The sequence below is a fragment of the Geotrypetes seraphini genome, chromosome 11 (assembly GCF_902459505.1).
Source record: "Geotrypetes seraphini chromosome 11, aGeoSer1.1, whole genome shotgun sequence".
In the NCBI taxonomy this organism is placed as follows: domain Eukaryota; kingdom Metazoa; phylum Chordata; class Amphibia; order Gymnophiona; family Dermophiidae; genus Geotrypetes; species Geotrypetes seraphini.
In genome coordinates, this window is record NC_047094.1 from 99,782,301 (window position 1) to 99,802,832 (window position 20,532).

The 20,532-nt window shown below is 45.1% G+C and overlaps 1 protein-coding gene across 6 annotated transcripts in view; it reads left to right on the forward strand.

The window, feature by feature from the left end:
* The window catches only part of LOC117369215 (piezo-type mechanosensitive ion channel component 2-like), a 209,942-nt gene that overhangs the window by 130,461 nt on the left and 58,949 nt on the right, over window positions 1-20,532 (forward strand). For all 6 annotated transcript variants that reach the window (XM_033963416.1, XM_033963420.1, XM_033963419.1 and 3 more), the window contains 2 exons: window positions 8,744-8,815; window positions 15,135-15,247. In XM_033963416.1, coding sequence (XP_033819307.1) covers window positions 8,744-8,815; window positions 15,135-15,247 — 185 coding nt within the window. The remainder of the gene's footprint in view (window positions 1-8,743; window positions 8,816-15,134; window positions 15,248-20,532) is intronic.

Here is a 20,532-nt window from a genome sequence, read left to right on the forward strand (position 1 = left end):
TTGTTACGTTTGTATGGAATCTATCCCCTTTTAACTTTAGAGAGTGCCCTCTTGTTCTCTCCACCTCGGAGAGGATGAACAATCTCTCTTTCTCTACTGTCAATTCCCTTCAATATCTTGAATGCTTCGATCACATCCCTTCTCAGTCTCCTCTTTTCAAGGGAGAAGAGGCCCAGTTTCTCTAGCCTCTCACTGTATGGGTGTCAGGTCAAAAGCGTGCGCCGAAGAAAATGACTGTTTTAAATGGCTCCAACAGAGGGTGTGGGGGGGGAACCCCCCACTTTACTTTATACAGATCGCGCGGCATTGTGGGGGCGTTGTGGGGGGTTTGGGGGGTTGTAACCCCCCACATTTTACTGAAAACTTCACTTTTTCCCTAAAAAACAGGGAAACAGTTAAGTTTCCAATATAATGAGGGCGGTTACAACCCCCCAAACCCCCCACAACGCCGCCTCGATCTGTATTAAGTAAAGTGAGGGGGGGTTCCCCAACAAAACCCCCGTCGGAGCCCCTAAAAACACTCCTTTTCTTTGGCGCACGCTTCCGTCTTGCGCTCAGTTGTCGGCACGTGCCTTTGTCTTCCGCGGTTTTGTCTATGAACCCATTGTATGGCAACTCCTCCAGTTCCTTAACCATTTTTGTCACTCTTCTCTGAACCCTTTCAATTAGTACTATGTCCTTTTTCATGTACGGCGACCAGTGTTAGACGCAGTATTCCAGGTGGGGGCACACCATGGCCCGGTACAGAGGCATGATAACCTTCTCAGATCTGATTGTGATCCTTTTCCATTCCTTGGCTGAACTGCTTCATTCACATATTACCACAAAATGGTGACTGCTGTTTTTTTGTTGTTTTTAAAAAAGGACACCCAAACAACACAGTTAAGCAAAAGATGTGATGTAGCCCCAAACGGACATGTCTTGGGCAGAACAAAAAAAAAAACCCTGAATATTAATGTAATAATAATAATAATAACTTTATTTTTGTATACCGCAGTACCAGAATAGTTCAGAGCGGTTTACATGACAAGAGACTGTACATCTACAGCGAAATTTACAAATAAGTCAATCAATCAATATAACTTAGCGAGTCAGGAGCAGGCAAGAAGGAGATAGAGAGGTTATAAACAAGTCAATCGGTGTGGCTTAGGAAGTCGGGTGCAGGTAGGTGGGAGGTGCAGGAAGGTGGGAGGTACAAGGCATAGTTAAAAGTAGAGTTATAATGTATAATTACAAAATTACTTTCCATTCAATTGAATTATTCAATCCTTGAGGTTCAAGTGTGTTTAAATGGAAAATCCATCTTTGTTCCAACTGTAAGTCTTTTAATTTAAGATAATTTAAAATTAATCCCACCCTCCCCCCACCCTATGCTTCAATAAATAAAGGGGAAGAAATAAATTATTAATTATAAACAATCCTTACAATAATTTGTTAATGGCTCCCAAACATCAATGAATTTTTTATAACGTCCCTGCTGAATAGCTAATATCCTCTCCATTTTGAAAATATGACATAGTGAATTCCACCAAAAACTGTAACTTAATCTATCATAATTTTTCCAATTTCTTATGATTTGTTGAATGGCAAGTCCTGTCATAAGTAAAAGTTTATTATTTTTGGAGGAAATTTGACTCTTTTTCCTCAATGATGTACCAAATAATATCGTATCATATGAAAGTGCTACTGGGTTCTCAAGTAATTTATTAATTTGACTCCAAATAGATTTCCAAAAATTATAAATTAGAGGACAGAAAAACAATAAATGATCCAGTGTACCAGCTTCAAGATGACAGTGCCAACATCTATTAGACTTAGAGCTATCTAATTTTTGTAAACGTACCGGGGTCCAAAATGCTCTTTGTAACAGAAAAAACCAAGTTTGCCTCATAGATGCAGACACTGTACATCTCATTCTCCAAGACCAAATTCGTGGCCATTGAGACGCAATAATTGAATTATAATATTAGAATATAATGGAGGGAGGGAGAAATAGTATTATGATTTCAATATATGTAAGATTAATAAGTTATATTAAAGTGAATATGATGGTATTATTATGTACTTGTTGAAAGTTTAAAAATGAATAAAGATTTTTTTTTTTTTTTTAAATAAGTCTTTTAGCTCGATCTCTTCCACGTTTTCTCTGTGCTGATCACAGGAATGATGAAATTCTTTGCAGTGCATTTGTCGCTTAAAATTAGAGCGATGTTCATTTAAGCACAGCTTAAAACTCTGAGTGGTCTTCCCTATAAAGATCTTATTGCATGGACAGAAAATAGCATAAATAGCATACTAGGTGTTACAGTTACTAAATTGCCATCCAATGGATTGATTAAAGCAGAAGTCTGTAAAGCAATGGCACAATAAACACAATTGACCCATTTAAAATGACCTAAACCTGATCCTTTGACTGATTTCACTGAAGGTAAATCTGAAGGGCTTAAAATCTTTTTCAATTTCCCCCCCCCCCCCCGTGAGTATGCAACGCATAAAAATGGAATTTAGGATTCAATTTGAAATATTGATGTTGGCTCATAGAGCATTATTTGAGTTACAACCGTTATTTCTCGCTAACTTAGGGCCTCTTCTACTAAACCGCTCTAGCGGTTTTAGCGCCAGGAGCCTCACTGAATGACCTGCGCTGCTCCCGATGCTCACAAGAACTCTATGAGCATCGGGAGCAGCGCAGGCCAATCAGCTCGGTTTAGTAGAAGAGGGGGGGTTAGTTTTATTCTATGCACTTAGGCGATTATTAAGATCACTGAATGATAACAGAGTCATGGTACCCCATATTTTAAAGGCTCTTCTTGCCTCAACTAGAAATTGTGCATTTTATTATTTAGTTCCAATTTAATGGAATAGAAAGGAAGAATCTTTCCAAAATTTTAAGACATTTAAAAGCACATTTTTCTCAACTGGCCTTTAAACTGATGGAATGTGAATTTGGGACTTCAATCTGCATTTATATATTCTTATATTTTTATTTTCATTAATTAATTAAATTTTTATTTTACTTTGTTAATTTTAAGAACGCATAGCGCAGGTTTTAGAATTCCTATGAGCGTCAGAGCAGCTACCACCACTGCTGGTGCTAAAATCCACAATATACCTTCGTAAAAGAAGGGGTTAGATTGCTATGCAATATTATGTATTAGAAATGTTACTTTTTTCTTCTTTTTCTTTTCTATTTAGATGGAGCTCTTTTCATAATTTTGATTGAATTATATTGTAAACCGCTTTGATCCTTTTTTGGCTGTATATGCGGTATATGAAGATTTTAATAAACATGAACATAAAAAAGAATTTTTAAACAAATCAGGTGTCCGATCTATCTTCCAAAGCTTATGGAGGATTCTGTAAAGCAGTGTTCTTCAACTGCCGGTCCGCGAAGGATTCGGGTCTTCACTAACTGCACACTAGGTAAGAAGAGAGGCTGCGATGCCGGCGTCAGCTGACTTGCAACTTCCTGTTGCCATCGCATATACTGGGACTACTGCCTCCTGCCTTCGCCGAATCTCCTGCCTCCTGCCGCGTATGTCTCTGCACTTCCAGACCAGCAGCGGCAGCTCTGTGTGCTTTTAACTTCGGCACACAGCTGCCCTTAAGCATTCGTTTAGCTGCGTTTTCATTAGGCAGCCTCGGGGCCTTTGCTAGGCTAGCCTGCTTCGATGATGCGATGTGGGCCGGCCTAACAAAGGCCCTGAGGCTGCCTCATGAAACCGCGACTAAACTACTGCTTAAGGGCAGCTGTGTGCCAAAGTTAAAAGCACACAGAGCTGCCGCTAGGCTAAAGAGAGGAAACATTTGCTGGAGAGGGAAGAGAGAAGGGGTATTCCTGGACAAGGGAGGATGAGGGGAAGGGGTACTGCTAGTCAGGGGAGGAGGGAAAGGGAAGAGAGTTACTGTTGGATAAGGGGAGGAGGAAAGGGAGAAGGGGTACTGCTAGACAGGGGAGGAAGGAAAATAGGAAGGAAACAGCCGGCAGGGAGATTAGAGGAGGGGAAGGATTTAGGATGGAATGGAGAGATCAGATGAGGGAAAAGGGAGAAACAGAGGAATGAGACAGTAGAGAGAGATTGATGTTGGGAAGGGGGTCAGATGAGAAATAAGGAGAGAGGGACAAAAATGCTAGATCTGGTGTAGGAGAAATAAAAATATGAGCAGAATGAATCATGTAAAAAGGAGAGAGGGGGCACAGGCTGGCTGGAAAGGGGAGAGGGGCATAGAAAGAAGGCAGATACCATATAGAAGGGGGAAAGGGCAGACAGTGGATGGAAGGGGAAGATGCTGGATTGAAGAGACAGAGGGCAGACGCTGGATGGAAGAGAGTGAAAAGACGATGAAAGCAGAAACCAGAGACGACAAAAGATAGAAAAAATAATTTTATTTCTCTCTTGTGATTAGAAGATATCAGATTTGAAATATGTATCCTGCTAGAGCTGGTGTTTGACATAACTGGGGGCTCTTTCTGACCAGGGGGCAGTTGCCCTAGTTGAACTCCCAACACTATTCCTGTCATGTGTGACTGCGATATTCTGTTAGCATGCTATTTCTGTGTAGCATTCTGTCATAATTTGGCTTATTCAGTTTTCTTGATAGTAGAGGGGATATATGTGAAGGGGAGGGGAGACAGGGGTTTTGTTGATCCTTGCTCTGTATTATTTGTATTTATAAAACAACAATTATACAGAATATTGTTTCTTTTTATACTTTAATAAAATACGTTCAATATAAAATCATAACTATTTGAGGCTTGTACGGATGGGATCAGATGGTTTGAGGGACGGGGCAGAGATGTTTTTTTAAATTTCAGTCTTAGTAGTTTGCCGGTCCACAAAATAATTATTTTATTTCCACCGGTCCATACTTGTAAAAAGGTTGAAGAACACTGCTGTAAAGGATCTGAGAGCACAGGGTTTTGAATAGCCTGTCCGGGAGGCTGGACAGTCCTCTAAAAAGAGGACATGTCTGGATTTTCCCAGATGTCTGGTAACCCTACCTCTACTGTATATACCTTCCTTCTCCTAGATCAGGGGTCTGCAACCTTTAAGACATAAAGAGCCACTTGGACCCGTTTTCGAAAAGAAAAAAAAAAACTTGGAGCCGCAAAACCATTATAAAACAAATCTAACACTGCATATATTGTTTCTTATCTTAATGCTATATACAGGATCACTAAATTGAAAATAAAATCATTTTTCCTACCTTTGCTATTTGGTGATTTCATGAGTCTCTGGTTGCACTTTCTTCTTCTGACTGTGCATCCAATCTTTCTTCCTTTCTTCCAGCCTCCTGTATGTTTCCTCTCCTCCAGACCTCATTCTCTCCCCCAACTTTTTCTTTGTCTCCCTGTTTCCCCTTCTTTCTGTCTCCGTGCCGTCCCCCAAGCCACTCGGTTTGCTGCCACCGCAATCGGGGAACAGCCCCCAAGCCACCACCGTCCCAAGCTTTCCCTGCAGAAGTGTTGCGCTGACCAGCATTCCGCTCCCTGACGTCAATTCTGACGTAGGAGAGGAAGTTCCGGGCCAACAAGGCATTTCTCCTCATTCCATCCAGCCTGAGCCCCATCTCTCCTTGATCCAGCATTTCCCTTCTGTGTCTGTCAGAATTACCATTCCACCTATTTTCCAGCATCACCCTTCTTTGTGTCCATCTCACCTATATCCCTATCTCATCATTTTTTCAGAATCTTCATTTGTCTCTGTCCTTGTCTTTACCCCATGTTCACCATTTGCCCTTTCAATGTCTTTATCTCCCCCCCCCCACTTTTTCAGCATTACTTCTATGTCTCTATTTCACCTCCTCTTCATGTCCCCTCTGTATCTCTATCCTTATTCAGTAGGTCCTGCTTACTCTTTCTCTTCTTTGTGTCACTATCTCCATTTTCAGCTTTCCCCCCTTTTCCTTTGTTACTGCACCCTGTAGCCAGAATCTTTCCACCCTCCCTCCACTCCGGCCCAGCCCAGTATGAAATATTTCATTTTGTTTCCTCCCCTCTCTCTTTCTCTCTCTCTTCTCCTCCCTCCCCCACGAGTCCTGCATCTGGCCCTCTCCCTTCTACCTGCACCTGGCAACACCCCCCTGCTCCGCGGCTCTCTTCAGCAACTCGTCAGCAGCGGTGATCAAGACAAGCTGCTGACATCGAGGCCTTCCCTCTACGAGTCCCGCCTTTGTGGAAAAAGGAAGTTGAAACAAGCGGGACTCGCAGAGGGTAGGCCCCGACGTCAGAAGCTGCTGCTGAGTTGCCGAAGAGAGCCGCGGAGCAGGGGATGTGGCCGGAAGCAGGTAGAAGGGAGAGGGAGATAGGAAGGCTGTAGATCTCCGGAGCATGACACCGACCCCGGCCAGGATGATTTCTTTTTCAGGCGTCGCGGCGGGAAATAGCCATGCTGAGCAGTGAGCTCAGCACTACACAGATGAAAGCCTTGCTTGCTGATTGGTCCGGCGGCACGGCGGGGCGGGGCCGCCGGACCAATCAGCAAGCAAGGCTTTCATCTGTGTATGTGCTGAGCTCACTGCTCAGCATGGCTATTTCCCGCCGCGACGCCGGACTTGTAACTGCATGCCTGCGTGACACACTACCGGAGCCGCAGCAAAGGTGGAAAAGAGCCGCATGCGGCTCTGGAGCCGCAGGTTGCCGACCCCCGTCCTAGATGTTACCTTTTCTTCCCACTTCCTTATCTATCTGCAACAATGTATCTTTTTTCATCAATTTGATGCAACTGCTGTTTCCCATGCTTCTTTATGGGCCTCTTGTAAATCACCTTGAACCTGTACTGGATGAATTAGATTAGATTAGAGCAGAAAAAAAATATATTTTTTGTTGTTTTAACTGCTAGATGAGCTAGCAAAGAACCAAAGCCCAGGCTCTAGAAACGGTGGCACCTAGATTGGCGTGCCTAGCCAATCTAGGTGCCTAAACTTAATTATTCAATTAGGATTAATTGGTGTCATTAATTGGAAAGCATTTCTTTATTATTAAGCTGGGTTCACACTTCCTTTCATAACACTACCATCATTATCACTATACAGTAAACCCCCGTGACTTTGCGGTTCGCGAATTGCGGACTCAGTAATTTGTGGCATTTTCTGACCACCTCTTCCTGGCACTAAAGTCAGGCTACACCAATCAGGAGCTGCTTTGACACGCTATCTGGCATGTCAAAGCAGCTCCTGGTTGGTGTAGCCCAGTGGTCTCAAACTCGTGGCCCGGGGGCCATATGCGGCCCGCCAGGTACTATTTTGAGGCCCTTGGTATGTTTATCATAATCATAAAAGTAAATTAAAACAGTTTCTTGATCATATCTCTTTAGCTATAAATTACAATATTATTATTAAAACTTAGCCAAAAGGAAAGATTTATAAACTATAAAGAGTTTTACCTCATGCAAAATTGTCATTTCTTTAATAAGACATTAATTATTTTTTTCTGCGGCCCTCCAAGTACTGCCAAATCCAAAATGTGGCCCTTCAAAGGGTTTGAGTTTGAGACCACTGGTGTAGCCTGACTAGTGCCAGGAAGAGGCGGTCGGAAAATACTGAGAATGATTTTCAGCACCCGCTGACGCCCCAGCTGCCCTCTCCTGCCTTTGATCAGCTCCTAAACCGCATTCGTGGTGTTTTGAAATTCGCGGGTGTTCCTGGAACGGAACCCTCCGCGAATTTTGGTGCAGTACTGTACATCGCTCTTTTGCATTCATTTTAGATGTGGTGCAGCTGTCTTCTTCATTTACCCCTTCCTTTACAAAGCCGCACAAGCATTTGTGGTGCCAGCCGCCAAGGTAACAGCTCCAACGTTCTAAGAATTCCTACGAGCACCTGAGCTGTTACCTCTGCGGCCGGCGCTAAAAAAGCTGCGGCTTTGTAAAGGAAGGGGGTTAATTAGTATTTTGAGACCTTACTCATGTTTATTTTATTTTTGAGGAGTCCTGTGGAAGGCGCACTGCCAAAACATGAATCGTGTTGGGTCCTCCTTTGATGTTTTATTCCGCTGTTGCAACATTTCTATTAAAGTTTTCATGATTTTACTGTAAGCATTTTTTTATTTTTTGTGTCCCTCCTGTGTTCATCTAGGCACTTTTCATTTTTCTCCACTTTTCTTGTTTGTATATTTATTCTATGGATTTTACTTGACCCCTTTTTTGTGCTCCTCATTAAGTATAAATCACCATTAAAAAGTGATGAAAAACAATTTTTTTAAAATTAATTAGCTGGTAGGTGCCTAACCCGGTTGGCATCAACCACGTTGAGCTAGACATCTACTCCGAGGTACCCAGAAGATATAGATGTGGTTAGGGGCGGGTTCTCAGCAGAGTTTGGGTGAGCTTTAACTTAGGGTTTTCTTGGTCTAAATAAGTGCACCTGGCATAAATGGAGTTTGCATAAGGTTTCAATGTTTACCAGGGCTTAAGACTGCTTAGGCACCGCTAGGCAAAATTCTTTAAACAGCGACTAGTGGATGATTGACAGTTGCACTCAATGATGCTTACAAGTTATGCACCGTTTATAGAATCAGGGCCCAAGTGTCCCCTTTTTGCTTGTGTTACAAAATATTGGTGGAACAATGCTGTCATCTTGTGGTTACTCTGCGGAACTGCATTTGCAATGAATTAAGTATTTCTATGGGAGAGAAGGGTCATCTTCTATACAGCTTTAGAGTAGAACCTTTTGTGAGTACTCTAATTTCTGTTTAACTGTTTTCTCCTCCACACAAGGCCGTAACCTCCCCTTTGTACTTCAGATGGTGATGCTGACAAACAGGAAGGTGATGGCAAGAAGAAATGGTGGCAGCCTTGGGTGAACCACACAACCAGTAAGCTCCTTTTATGCGACTAATATGCAAACAAGCTACTGGAAATGAACCACAATGGAAAAAGATCAGAGCCACACAGTTTACATTAACTTCTACCATGAAATCTGATACATAAGTAGTAGCAGTAGTTGTATTGAAGACATGTAAACTGATCATTTCCATAGCACTGCTAGACTTACGCAGTGCTGTACATTAAACATGTAAGAGACAATCCCTGGTTTGTAGGGCTTGCAATCTACCGTATATACTCGAATATAAGTCAATCCGAATATAAGTCGAGGCCCCCTTTTTCCCCCCAAAAGGAGGAAAAATGGTTGACTAGAATATAAGTCTCGTGAGAATTCACGGGAGCCAGTAAGGAAGCCGCTGAGCACCGGGAAGGGGGCATTGACCCAAATATAAACCATGACCCCCATTTTTGGGCCAATTTTTTGGCCCCGAAATCCTGGTTTATATTCGAGTATATACGGTAATTAAAACAGACAAATGGGATAAATAGGGGTTAGGGAATTTCTCACAGGGAGAATGATAAACCATGATAAAATAAAACAATGGCAAAGCCATACTAGCATTTGGTTAAGTATCTCCAAAGAGCACAGAAAGAAGGATAAAGGGGATGAGACTTGATATATTTCTTTTTCTGTGTGGTTACACAATCAAAACGATTTACATATTTTAGACAGGTACTTATTGTGTTCCTGGGGCAATGAAGTGTTAAGTGACTTGCCCAGAGTTACAAGGAGTTTCAGTGGGAATCAAACTCAGAACCTCAGGGTGCTGAGACAGCTGTTCTAACTACTAGGCCACTCCTCCAGAAGTTGTTTGCAAACATAATCTTTTACTGCAGAAATGTGCATTCATTCAGCTGATCTTTTAGGAAAGGTCAGATGAACTAGAATCCAGGTTCTTGAGAAGATAAAAAGACAAAATACAGAGAACCAGGATAATTGATGGCCATGGCTAATGATGACTTTACTCAGAAGGGCAATATGCAAACATTCACTGGACTCTGGGTCTTAAAGGGACAATATCCTCAATATCCTCAAAATACCTCTGACGCTGCAACATACTAAGTGCATATGTAGTAAATATTTAAAGTGGAGTAGTGGTTGTTTAAGCATATTCTTTCACTGTGTGTGTGTGGGGGGGGGGGGGTGTGGAAGGAATTATTTGTGCTGAGTTTAGCACTGCCAAATGTTTGAAAACTTGATATAGTGTAACCAAAATCTTTCCTATAAATTGTTACTGTGAACCTAAAATCTCAGCATACACATAATAGTTTTTTTTTAATCTTTCCACCAAAATATGGTACAGCTTATTTATTTAGTGTTGAAACATTTTTATTGAAATTTTGCAAAACAAACATAGATGCATAGGACAACACAAACCAAGTACCCCAATCCTCCCCCCCTAACCCCAAACCCCAAACTCCCACAGCACCCCAAGAGAAGAGCTGGCCCCAGATCTGTTTGACCATCAGACTAAAACAAACTGGGAATCTGTACTCTCATAATTCCCTCACTCTATAGGAGCAGACCCTAGACCACCCCCCGCCCCCAAACCACCCTACTCCCCAAACCACAAATACTACCGTCCCCCCCAACCTCCATCCCACCCCACAAACCCCCCCCCCCAAATATCCAACTCCCATCCTGCATACCACCCCTCGGATAAAAGGAGTACAGCTAGACCCTCCCCTAAGCACACCAACCAAACTACCCCCTTCCCTCCTACCCCGCACCCAAAGTATTCAAGAGAAGACTGCGACCCCTATGATGCAACTGCCGAATATATGGGTCCCAAATTTGCAGAAAACGCTGCCCCTTTTTACGAGACCCGGTCGCATCTCTGGCTTCCCAACAGGCCAATTGATGCACAGCCGCCTGCCATTGCCAGAATCCAGGAGGCACTATAGAAGTCCAGCATTTTAAAATGCGTTTCCGGGCCACCAAACTAAGCTTCCGACACAAAAGTCGGCACACTCCTCCCAACGTCCCATAGGCGCCAGGAAGATCTAACACCAACTGTGTAGGGGAACCAGCCAGGGCGAGATGAAGCACATTATGCATATAATGCAGGATCTCTCACTAGTACAACTGAATAAGGCTACACCCCCACATCATATGCCCAAAAGTGCCGTCCTCCGTCCCACATTTAGGGCACCTCGGAGTGAGAGCACCCTCACAATAGAAGTATTGTTTAGGTGTTAAATATGCACGATAAAGCACCCTATAATAGCACTCCCTCAAGACCGCACTTCTAGTCAAGGAGGGAACTCCCTTAAGTTGATCCAAAATATTCCAAGCCTGCAAAGGTATGTGCAAATCAATCTCCCAACCCCTCCTATATCTACCCCACTCTTTACAGGGTTCCACACTCGCCAAACGCCGAGAAATTAGGGAGACCGAAAGTTCCACCCTGGACTACATGTCAAAGAAATCCCGCAATCTAGAGCCCATATAGGAGCCCAATTGGCCATGATCTAAAGTGGCCCAAAAATGCTTCAACTGACAATAAGCAAATCTATTTCTGCATTTGTCCCCCACCCGTCTCAGCAACGCATTACATCCTATCCATTCACCCTCCGGCGTCATTACATGCTCCAACTTCCAAACCCCCTCCTGTTCCCAAACAACAAAAGCCACATTATCAATCCCCGGAGAAAAAGGAGAATGCCCGCGCAGTGGGATCTGGTCAGTGACTACCGGATCACCATCCAAATGGTGCACCAACCAGATCCAGGCCTCCCGCAGGGATCTCACCAGCAAGCTGTTACACAAACGAACAGGGAGCTGTCTATGCTGCAAATGTAACAATGAAAAAAGATGAGCCGGAGCGTAATAAGCCCTCTCCATCTGCACTGGGGTAAACTTTGAAGACCCCAACAGCCAATCCCCTAAGTGCCTCAATAGGCAAGCATAATTATAGCGTTGTAGATCAGGCAAGCCTAATCCCCCCTCCCCCCCCCCCCAATCACCCTGCAAACACACCAGCGACAACTTAGCTTTCTTTCGTGCCCAAATAAACTGAGAAAACAAGCCTTGCACTCTACGCAGGTCCTGCCGAAGTAGACGCATGGGGAGAGTCTAAAACAAATAAAGCCATCTTGGCAAAATCACCATCCGAAGCAACTGGATCCTCCCAGACAACGATAAAGACAGCGAGCGCCAACACTCCAACCAACTACGCGTAGACTGCATTAAACGAGGAACATTCAATTTATACAACCCATTGACATCCATAGCTATCCACACCCCGAGATATCGGAAGGACCCCTTAGCCCACTGTAAAGGAAACTGAGTCCCCCAACCCTCCTGAATATCCACGGATGAGGCTAACACTTCAGACTTGGACAAATTAAGCCGCAAGCCAGCATATTCCCCATATTCTTTCAAAAGGTCCAACAAGAGTGGCAATGAACGTTCAGGATCCACAAGATGCACCAATAAATCATCCGCATAAGCTGCCAGCTTAAACTGATGGGTCCCTACCTGAAACCCTGCCACCTTAGGCTTTGCATACACATCCCGAATCAAGGGGTCAAGAGTCAATGCATAAAGGAGCGATGACAACGGACAGCTCTGTCGCGTCCCACTAAAGATGGAAAAAAGACCAACGCGTAAAGAGCTCGCACTGCTGAAACAAAAAACCCTCCAAACCCATACTCCTCCAACGTGGCAAACAAAAAATCCCACCGTACCCGGTCAAAAGCCTTTTCCGCATCAAAACTCACCAAAATAGAATGTTGGTTCCGGGAAGCCCGCAATTCCAAAGAGAGCAATAATTTACATATATTCCAAGCAATTGACCGACCTTTCACGAACCCGACTTGTGCCTCATGCAAAACGCGGGGTAAGACCCTCGCCAATCGATTGGCCATAATTTTTGCCAACAATTTAACCTCCGCATTTAGCAAAGAGATAGGTCGGTATGCCTCCGGCACTGTCGGGTCCCGCCTGGGCTTAGGAAGAACTAAAATACGGGCGAGGTTCAGATGCTCAGGGAGAGCCTCTGCCTGAACCATAACATTAAATGCTTGAGCTAGCGGCTGCACTATTCCCGCTCCCAAGAGTTTATAGAACTCATTCCGGAACCCATCTTCCCCCGGAGCCTTCAGCAGAGGGCTCTGGACAATCGCTGCATATACCTCCTCCGCCGTAATCAAAGCCTCCGACTTAGCTCATTCCTGTGAGCTGATCTGCGGGTGAGTGATATTCTGAAGATACAGTGAGCCACTCAACCCCCCGCCATCAGGGGCACCATAGAGGCACGTATAATATTGCTGAAAAATCTCACAAATGCCCTGATCAGTATGGATCCGTTTCCCCGTCTGATCTTTTAACATAACGATCGGTTTCGCCTCCCGGTCTGGAGCAAACAAATGAGACAACAATTTCCCCCCTTTCTGACCATAACGGTACATCTGATGTTTGTAATAAGCCATAGACTTATGCGCCCGCTGATGTAATAACTCATTAAGAGACACTTGAATTTCCAAGTACCGGGCCCTATCCTTCACCCGTTGAGTGTTGCTGAAGAGCCGACGTGCCCGACATAAATCCTTTTCCAAGCACAAGATCTCACGGTCGCGCATCTTGCACACATGACTAGTGTAACTAATGATCGCCCCTCGCAATACCACTTTTGCGGCCTCCCAAAAGAGGACCAGGTGATCCTGATGTTCAGCATTATTATGAACATAAGTGCGCCAGCTGTCGCTCAACATCTCCTGAAAGCGGACATCCATATAAAGGTATAGAGGAAACACCCAACGCCTCCGTCGATCCCGACAACTATCCACCATCAACTGCATCCACACCCATGCATGATCAGAAAGGACGGCCGCTCCGATTTCAGCCTTACACATCATCCCAAACAAAGAACTAGACACCAAAAGATAGTCAATATGGGACTGTGTGTTATGTGCTCTCGACAAATGGGTAAAATCCCGCTCCGCAAGGTGCCAAACATCCACCAAATCAAACAACTGACCCAAGCTCTGCAACCCTTGTGACCCAGGGTTCCTGCCCTTACCAGCCACCCCCGAACAATCTATACTAGGATCCCAAACAGCGTTAAAATCCCCCCCCCCCCCAAGGAGCATCTGCTCCCCTGGATACGCCAATAAAACCTCCACCACCCGTTTCTGAAATAGATGGTCAAAAACATTGGGAGCACACAAGCAACCAAAAAGAAAGGGCTGTCTTGCAATCACCCCTCTACAAAAGACAAAACGTCCTTCCAGGTCAATATCCAACTGTTCCAGATTAGACACCACCCCCTTCCTAAATAAGATAATGACCCTGTTTTTCTTGTGAACGCCGTCTGCCGCCACATAATCCCCCACCCACCACTACCTCAATTTACTATGTTCCTTCACATCCAGGTGAGTTTCCTGCAACAAGACCACATCAACCTTGTGTCTCTGTAAATGGTGCAAAGTCTTAGATCTCTTAATTGGGGAGTTAATGCCCCCACATTCCAGGTCACCATAGCACTCCCTCCACCCCCACTCCCAAATCCCCACCCCTCCAGTCCAGACTACAGCTGGCCCAGCCTCCAGCTGCAGATTGCCCCCAACCATACATGGAACCCACAAGATGAGTTAACCCCCTGAAAAACAAACCCACCCACCCCTCCCCTCCTCCCAACCCCCCTTCCCCCCACCCATCTCCTCCCCCCCTCCAGCCACAGAGAAGGCCGAAGCCATCTAAACAAGGAAGACCCACCAATGGCAGGGCCGCTGCTGGTTGCTCAAACAGAGAAGCCCCTCATATACCGCCCCCAACCTCCCCCACACTCCCCCAAAACTCGACAGAAAGTACAATAAAGAACACAACAATCCATTCAAACAGCCTCAGAACCACTACCCACCCCCCGGCTCCAAGAAAGCAACAGCTCCACCCCCCCCTCCCCGAAGAACACCCAAAACACACTCCCCCGCAATCATCTAGAAAAACTGTGAGCCCTCAGGTAGTCCACACAGCAGCTTCAGGGCGGACGTCCCCCGGGCAGATCCGCCTCTCCTCTCCGTATACCCTGTGGTCGCACATGTTGCCACCGGGCAGGGCGATATCCGGTTTAATTTTCAAAACAAAATTTCCAAATATTTGCTAACAAACATAAAGTATGTATGTTTGTGTGCACAAGTGTAATACAAGGCCATAAATTTCTCTAAAGAAGCTTCCTCTGCTGCTCATGCAGCGTTTGGAATAGATCTGCTGGTAGACTGGGGCTCTGATATGCTAAAGAAATTTTGGTGTGTGTAGCTGATATTATAGGGTTGTCTGGGCTCCTTTCTCTTGTCTCTCTTCTGTAGTGATCCGCAGTGGGGACTATTCTCTTTTTGACACTGACAGTGAAGACGACGAAGAAGAAGAACATGAGGAAAAAAGAGAAGAAGAGCCCCCCAAAAAGAAAACAGCTTTTCAGGTATTTCTTGTTTTCCCAGTTCTATCTTTCCGATTAGTAGCTGCAGGGCTAAAATAACCATTAGACAAACCAGGTGGTTGCCTAGGATGGCACTTTCTGGGGGGGGGGGGAGTGGCAATTAACAGCTGCAGACCCCAACAACCAGACAAGTGAAAGAACCATGAGCATATATTTTACCTGCAGGGAGGGTGGTTCATTTTCAAATAGACCATTGTGGCAGTGTGGCTGGCAGACACACATCAGGGTGCAATGTAAATCTATAGAAAACTTTATTACTGAACAGACAAACAAAATACAGTGGTACCTTGGTTTACGAGCATAATTGGTTCCAGAAGCATGCTTGTAATACAAAGCACTCGTATATCAAAGTAGTGGCATACCTAGCATATGTGACACAAGGGGCCCATCGTTTTTTGACCCCCCCCATCTATATGAAAAATATGATTATTAGTAACAATCCACATATTGCACAACAAGAGTGTACCTAGGAAAAGGCAGCATCTTAAACACTGCAGTGAGCACTAGAACACCAACACATACATTGTAAAACTAAACAAGCCAGATCCCGCACAGTCAATTAATCCTGCAGTCAATGCCAACTGAAAACTATGTTCTTGTCATACACACAGAACAGAGATACACCCTCGCCCAATATGGAATAATCACAAACTAAAAATAGAAATATGTAGACAAAAGTTAAACTGAACCGCCAAGAAACCAGACCCTGGATACAATGCAACACCACAAAAACAGTAACACATGTTCTCTAATACAGTGCAAAATATAAAGACAGTAGATGTAAATTTGAAAAAACTGATACATAACAATCACCACTTTACAAATTAACAAATAAAAATAAAACAAATAATGAGAAATAAAAAAATACCATTTTATTGGACTAATCCCCGTAAGCTCGGTCCCCATTCCTGCAAACCACCTGATTCCATCCACACAAGCCTTGAATTGTTTATATTAAAGTATAAAAAGAAACAATATTCTGTACAATTGTCAATTTATAAATCAGCGTCTTCTCCCCACTCTCTCTTCCCCATTTCCCTTCAGCGTCCTCAACCCACTCTCTCTCCACTTTCCTTCACATAAAAACAAGCAAGTAATTTTATATCATTTTCATTCTATTCATTCATAGAAATTAAAGTCTAAATAATGCCAGTCACATAACAAAACATGATTTTACAAAAATAATTCCCTGCACAGTCAAGCCTGCAAGGATTACTAGATGTCTTTCAGCAGTTCCCCTCCCTCCCATCCCCTTAACTTTGTAGCCAAGTCAAAATGATCTACCAACAATAAAATTTTAAAAACACAAAGCACACTGTACACAGAGAAAATGTTAATTATCATTTATATTCCGCGGGTTTTCAAAGAGGTCAAGGCAGATGACTTTATGCAATGTCACCTCAGTAACAACTATACAAAAATAGACAAATATACCCCCTCCCTTTTTACTAAACCCCGATAGTGGTTTTTAGCGCAGGGAGCTGCGCTGAATGCCCCACGCTGCTCTCGATGCTCATAGCTCCCTGCGCTAAAAACTGCTACTGCGGTTTAGTAAAAGGGGGCCATAGTGCAAAATATAGACAGCATATATAAATTCTCAAAACGGACACATTTTATCACTAAATTGAAAATAAAATCATTTTTCCTACCTTTCTTTGGTAATTTCATCAGTCTCTGGTTGCACTTTATTCTTCTGACTGTGTATCCAATATGTCTTCCCTTCTTTCAGCCTCCTGTATGCTTCCTCTCCTCCAGACCTCATTCCCTCCCCCAACTTTTTCTTTGTTTCATCCTGCCCCCTTCTTTCTTTCTCTCTCCATGCCCCCTTTCTTTCTGTATGTCTGTCTTTCTCTCTCTCTCCATGCCCCATTTCTTTATTTCTCTCTCCATGCCACCTTTCTTTCTCTATGTCTGTCTTTCTCTCTCTTGGTGCCCCATTTCTTTCTTTCATTCTTTCTTTCTTTGTTTCACCCTGCCCCCTTTCTTTCTTTCTGCCATCCTCAATGCCACCGCCATTGGGAAACATGCTGCTGCCACCGCCGCTATCGGGAACAGGCCAGCGTCGAGTTCTCCCTCCCTGCTTTTCTTCCTCGCGGGGCCGACCAACTCTTGTCGCCCGACGTCAATTGTAACGTCGTAGAGGATGTTCCGGGCCAGCCAGGCAGCGATTGGCTGGCCCAGAACGTCCTCTCCGACATCAGAATTGATGGGTGGCGAGAGTTGGTCGGCCCCGCGGGGAAGAAAAGCAGGGAGAACTCGGTGCCGGCTTGTTCCCGATGGCGACAGTGGCAGCTTATTCCCCGGCGGCAGCCTATTCCCCGGTGGGTAGCCAGCTGTGCACCCCCTTGGGGCGTGCACCTGGGGCAGATCTCCCCCCTCTGCCCCGCCCTTGGTACGCCACTGTATCAAAGCAAATTTACCCATAAAAATGAATGGAAATTCGGACAATTCGTTCCAGATTCCAAAAACTGAATTACCATTAGCGACGCCTCCACCGTTGCCTCAGCCATGGACCTATTCACGTGGCTCCTCCAGCTCTCTCAGGTAGGACTCTGCCGCTGTTTGCTGGCTCTCACATAGCTCTGGAAACCAGAGAGGGGCTGTACTGCAGGACGCTCATGTTCCTGGAGGTTGTGTGGGTGGTAATGGTGCGCCATGGCTACAGGGTGCTGGCTGTAGTCAAACTGCCGCCGCTACCGAACCCGGATAGGCGCCGTTGTCACTGCCGTTCATGTGCGTAACTGCTCCCCCCCACACTGGGACTCTCTAGGTGCTGATCCACCCCTGCTGGACTCACCCCGCCTCCCATGCTGACCCCAGGGCCTCAACTGGCGCCAGCTGCCAGCAGCCCGCCAGCTAGCAAGTACTTGTCCTTCTTGAGCAGGCCTCGTCAAGAGACTGGTCCACCACTGCGTCCATGCCGTCATCCAAGCTCCACCCTCTTTTGATTGCACTTCCTGTTTCTGGCGGAGCTGGATGCGGCATAGGCAAAGCGGTGGTGCTGGCGTGGGTTGGTGATGTCGCTGGCGGTAAGGGTTTGGAGGTGGGCCATGCTTGCTTATTGAGTCAACGCTCGTTTTGTGAGTTACAGTTTGCGTGAGTGTTTTGCTCATCATGCAAAACACTCGCAAACCGAGGTTTGGCTGTAGTAGTCTGGTTGTGGCATAGTCTGGGGGCTTAGCATGGCAACAATTACATTAACAATGGTTTCTCCTCTCCTCACCAGTCCTATCTTGTCTGCAGTGCTGTAGCGAGGGTAAGTGACGCCTGGGGCGGTGACGCCCCTCCCCCCTCTTCTCTATCTCCCTCTTTCCTGACCCCCTTCTGCCGCACACTTACCTCTCCCTTTCCTTCCCCCATACCTTTTTAATTTTCCAGGCACGATCAACATTACGAACTTGCTGCCCATGTCGGCCATCCCTCTGACATCACTTCCTAGGGGCGGGACCCGGAAGTGATGTCAGAGAGAGGTGACGCCGACGAGGGCAGCAAGTTAAATAATGCTGTTCATGCAGGAAAAATTAGAGGTACAAGGGAAGGGAAGGGACCCACACTGCAGGGGGGCAGAGAGGAGGGCAGGAGCCCCTACTGAGACCGTGCCCGGGACGGACCACTCCCTACCCCTTATTACGCCACTGCTTGTCAGGCTTCTATAGCATAATTCAAGTCACTCATGCATAGATTCAGGCCTGCCTCTGTCTAGACACTCACAAATAAAGAAATGCATTCTTTCCCTTTGCAGTTCCTTAGATGGTTCCTCATTACCCTCAGGTGCAAACATAACATAATAACAGATTTCTAGGACGCACAACCATTAGTTCAAAGATTATTATTATTATTTTTTTTTTAATATTTTTATTAAAGGATCAATTGCACAGAAGAAAATACAGAAGGCAACCAAAAAAGAGAACAGCAAAATACAATGTCTCAAACAAGAGACAATAAAAACAGGCAAAGTCAACTATAGAAGCATCATCTATGCAAAATCTGGAAAGCATGGAAGCCTACATGGGCTTTAGATTGGATGGCGGAGGATTGGAGCTCTGAATTGGGAGAGCTGGTCTCTGCTGAGGAATTAGCTTTGTGCTTTCGGGAATGTGCAACAGCCTCCCCAAATGTGGGTTTGCAAGAGGTACATCTAAATATTTTACACAAGGCCTACATCAGGCGCTCTAAAGGGCATCAGATGGGGTTTTTGGCCGGATGCCTGTCGCCCACGCTGTGCGGCTCTTCGGGATCTATTGGTACACCATTTTTTGGAATGTTCCCTAGTGGGGCCCTTGTGGGTACCCGTGCTTCGGGAGCTGGAGAGTATTATTGGGCGGTAATAAGACATTGCTGTTGGGTGTCACGAGTCCCCTGGTGGAGGCTGGTATTTCAGAGCCTCAGCAGTGTTTTACCTTAGTGGCTTTGGGAATAACTAAAAAACAAAGATTAGGCTATGGTAAAATACAGAAATAATGTGATGCAAAAAAATTTGGGAGTCCTTTTACAAAGGCACGGTAGCAGTTTAAATGCGCGGAATACCACGCGTTAAACCGCCTGCTGCGCTAGTACCTAATGCCTCCATTGACGAGGCATTAGGACTTTAGGCTGCCGTGGGGGTTAGCGCGTGATGAAATATCTGACGCGCTAACCCCCGTAGCACGCCTTGATAAAAGGAACCCTTAGTTATTTGGAAAACAGAAAAGTCTTCAGAAGTTTTCTATAATACTCATAAGATATAGATCTAGTCAACAATGGATGAAAATCTTTGTCATAAGAAGCAGCCTGATAAGAAAGACGGTGCCGATGACGTCTCTTACTTTTGCAGCACTTTTCTGAAGGGAACGTAAATAGGGCGTGAGATTTTCTACTCCGCTCGTGTGTCATAATAACAAATATATCAACAAGATATGAAGGAGCAGTACCAAAAGCTGCTTTGTAATAGAAGCATCCCAACTTACAAATCACCCGGGCCTCCACTGGGAGCCAGTGCGACTCACGATAATAAAGAGTAACATGATCGTACTTCTTCAGGCCATAAATCAATCTTACAGCTGTATTTTGGACCCAGAGAAATAGTGCCACTCCTTATTTCTCTGGGTCTCTCCCACAGGTACTAAGGCTCAGCTAACACCTCCAGGAGACCACTGTACACACGGTCTTGTTCCTGGAGACCTCTTCCCTTGGGGTCTCTCTGATCCACTCTGCTCCAGGACATTTGACCACCTCCCAGCCTGAGCCCCCTCCCACCCCCCTTCAGACTTTGACACGGCAGGTTAGCG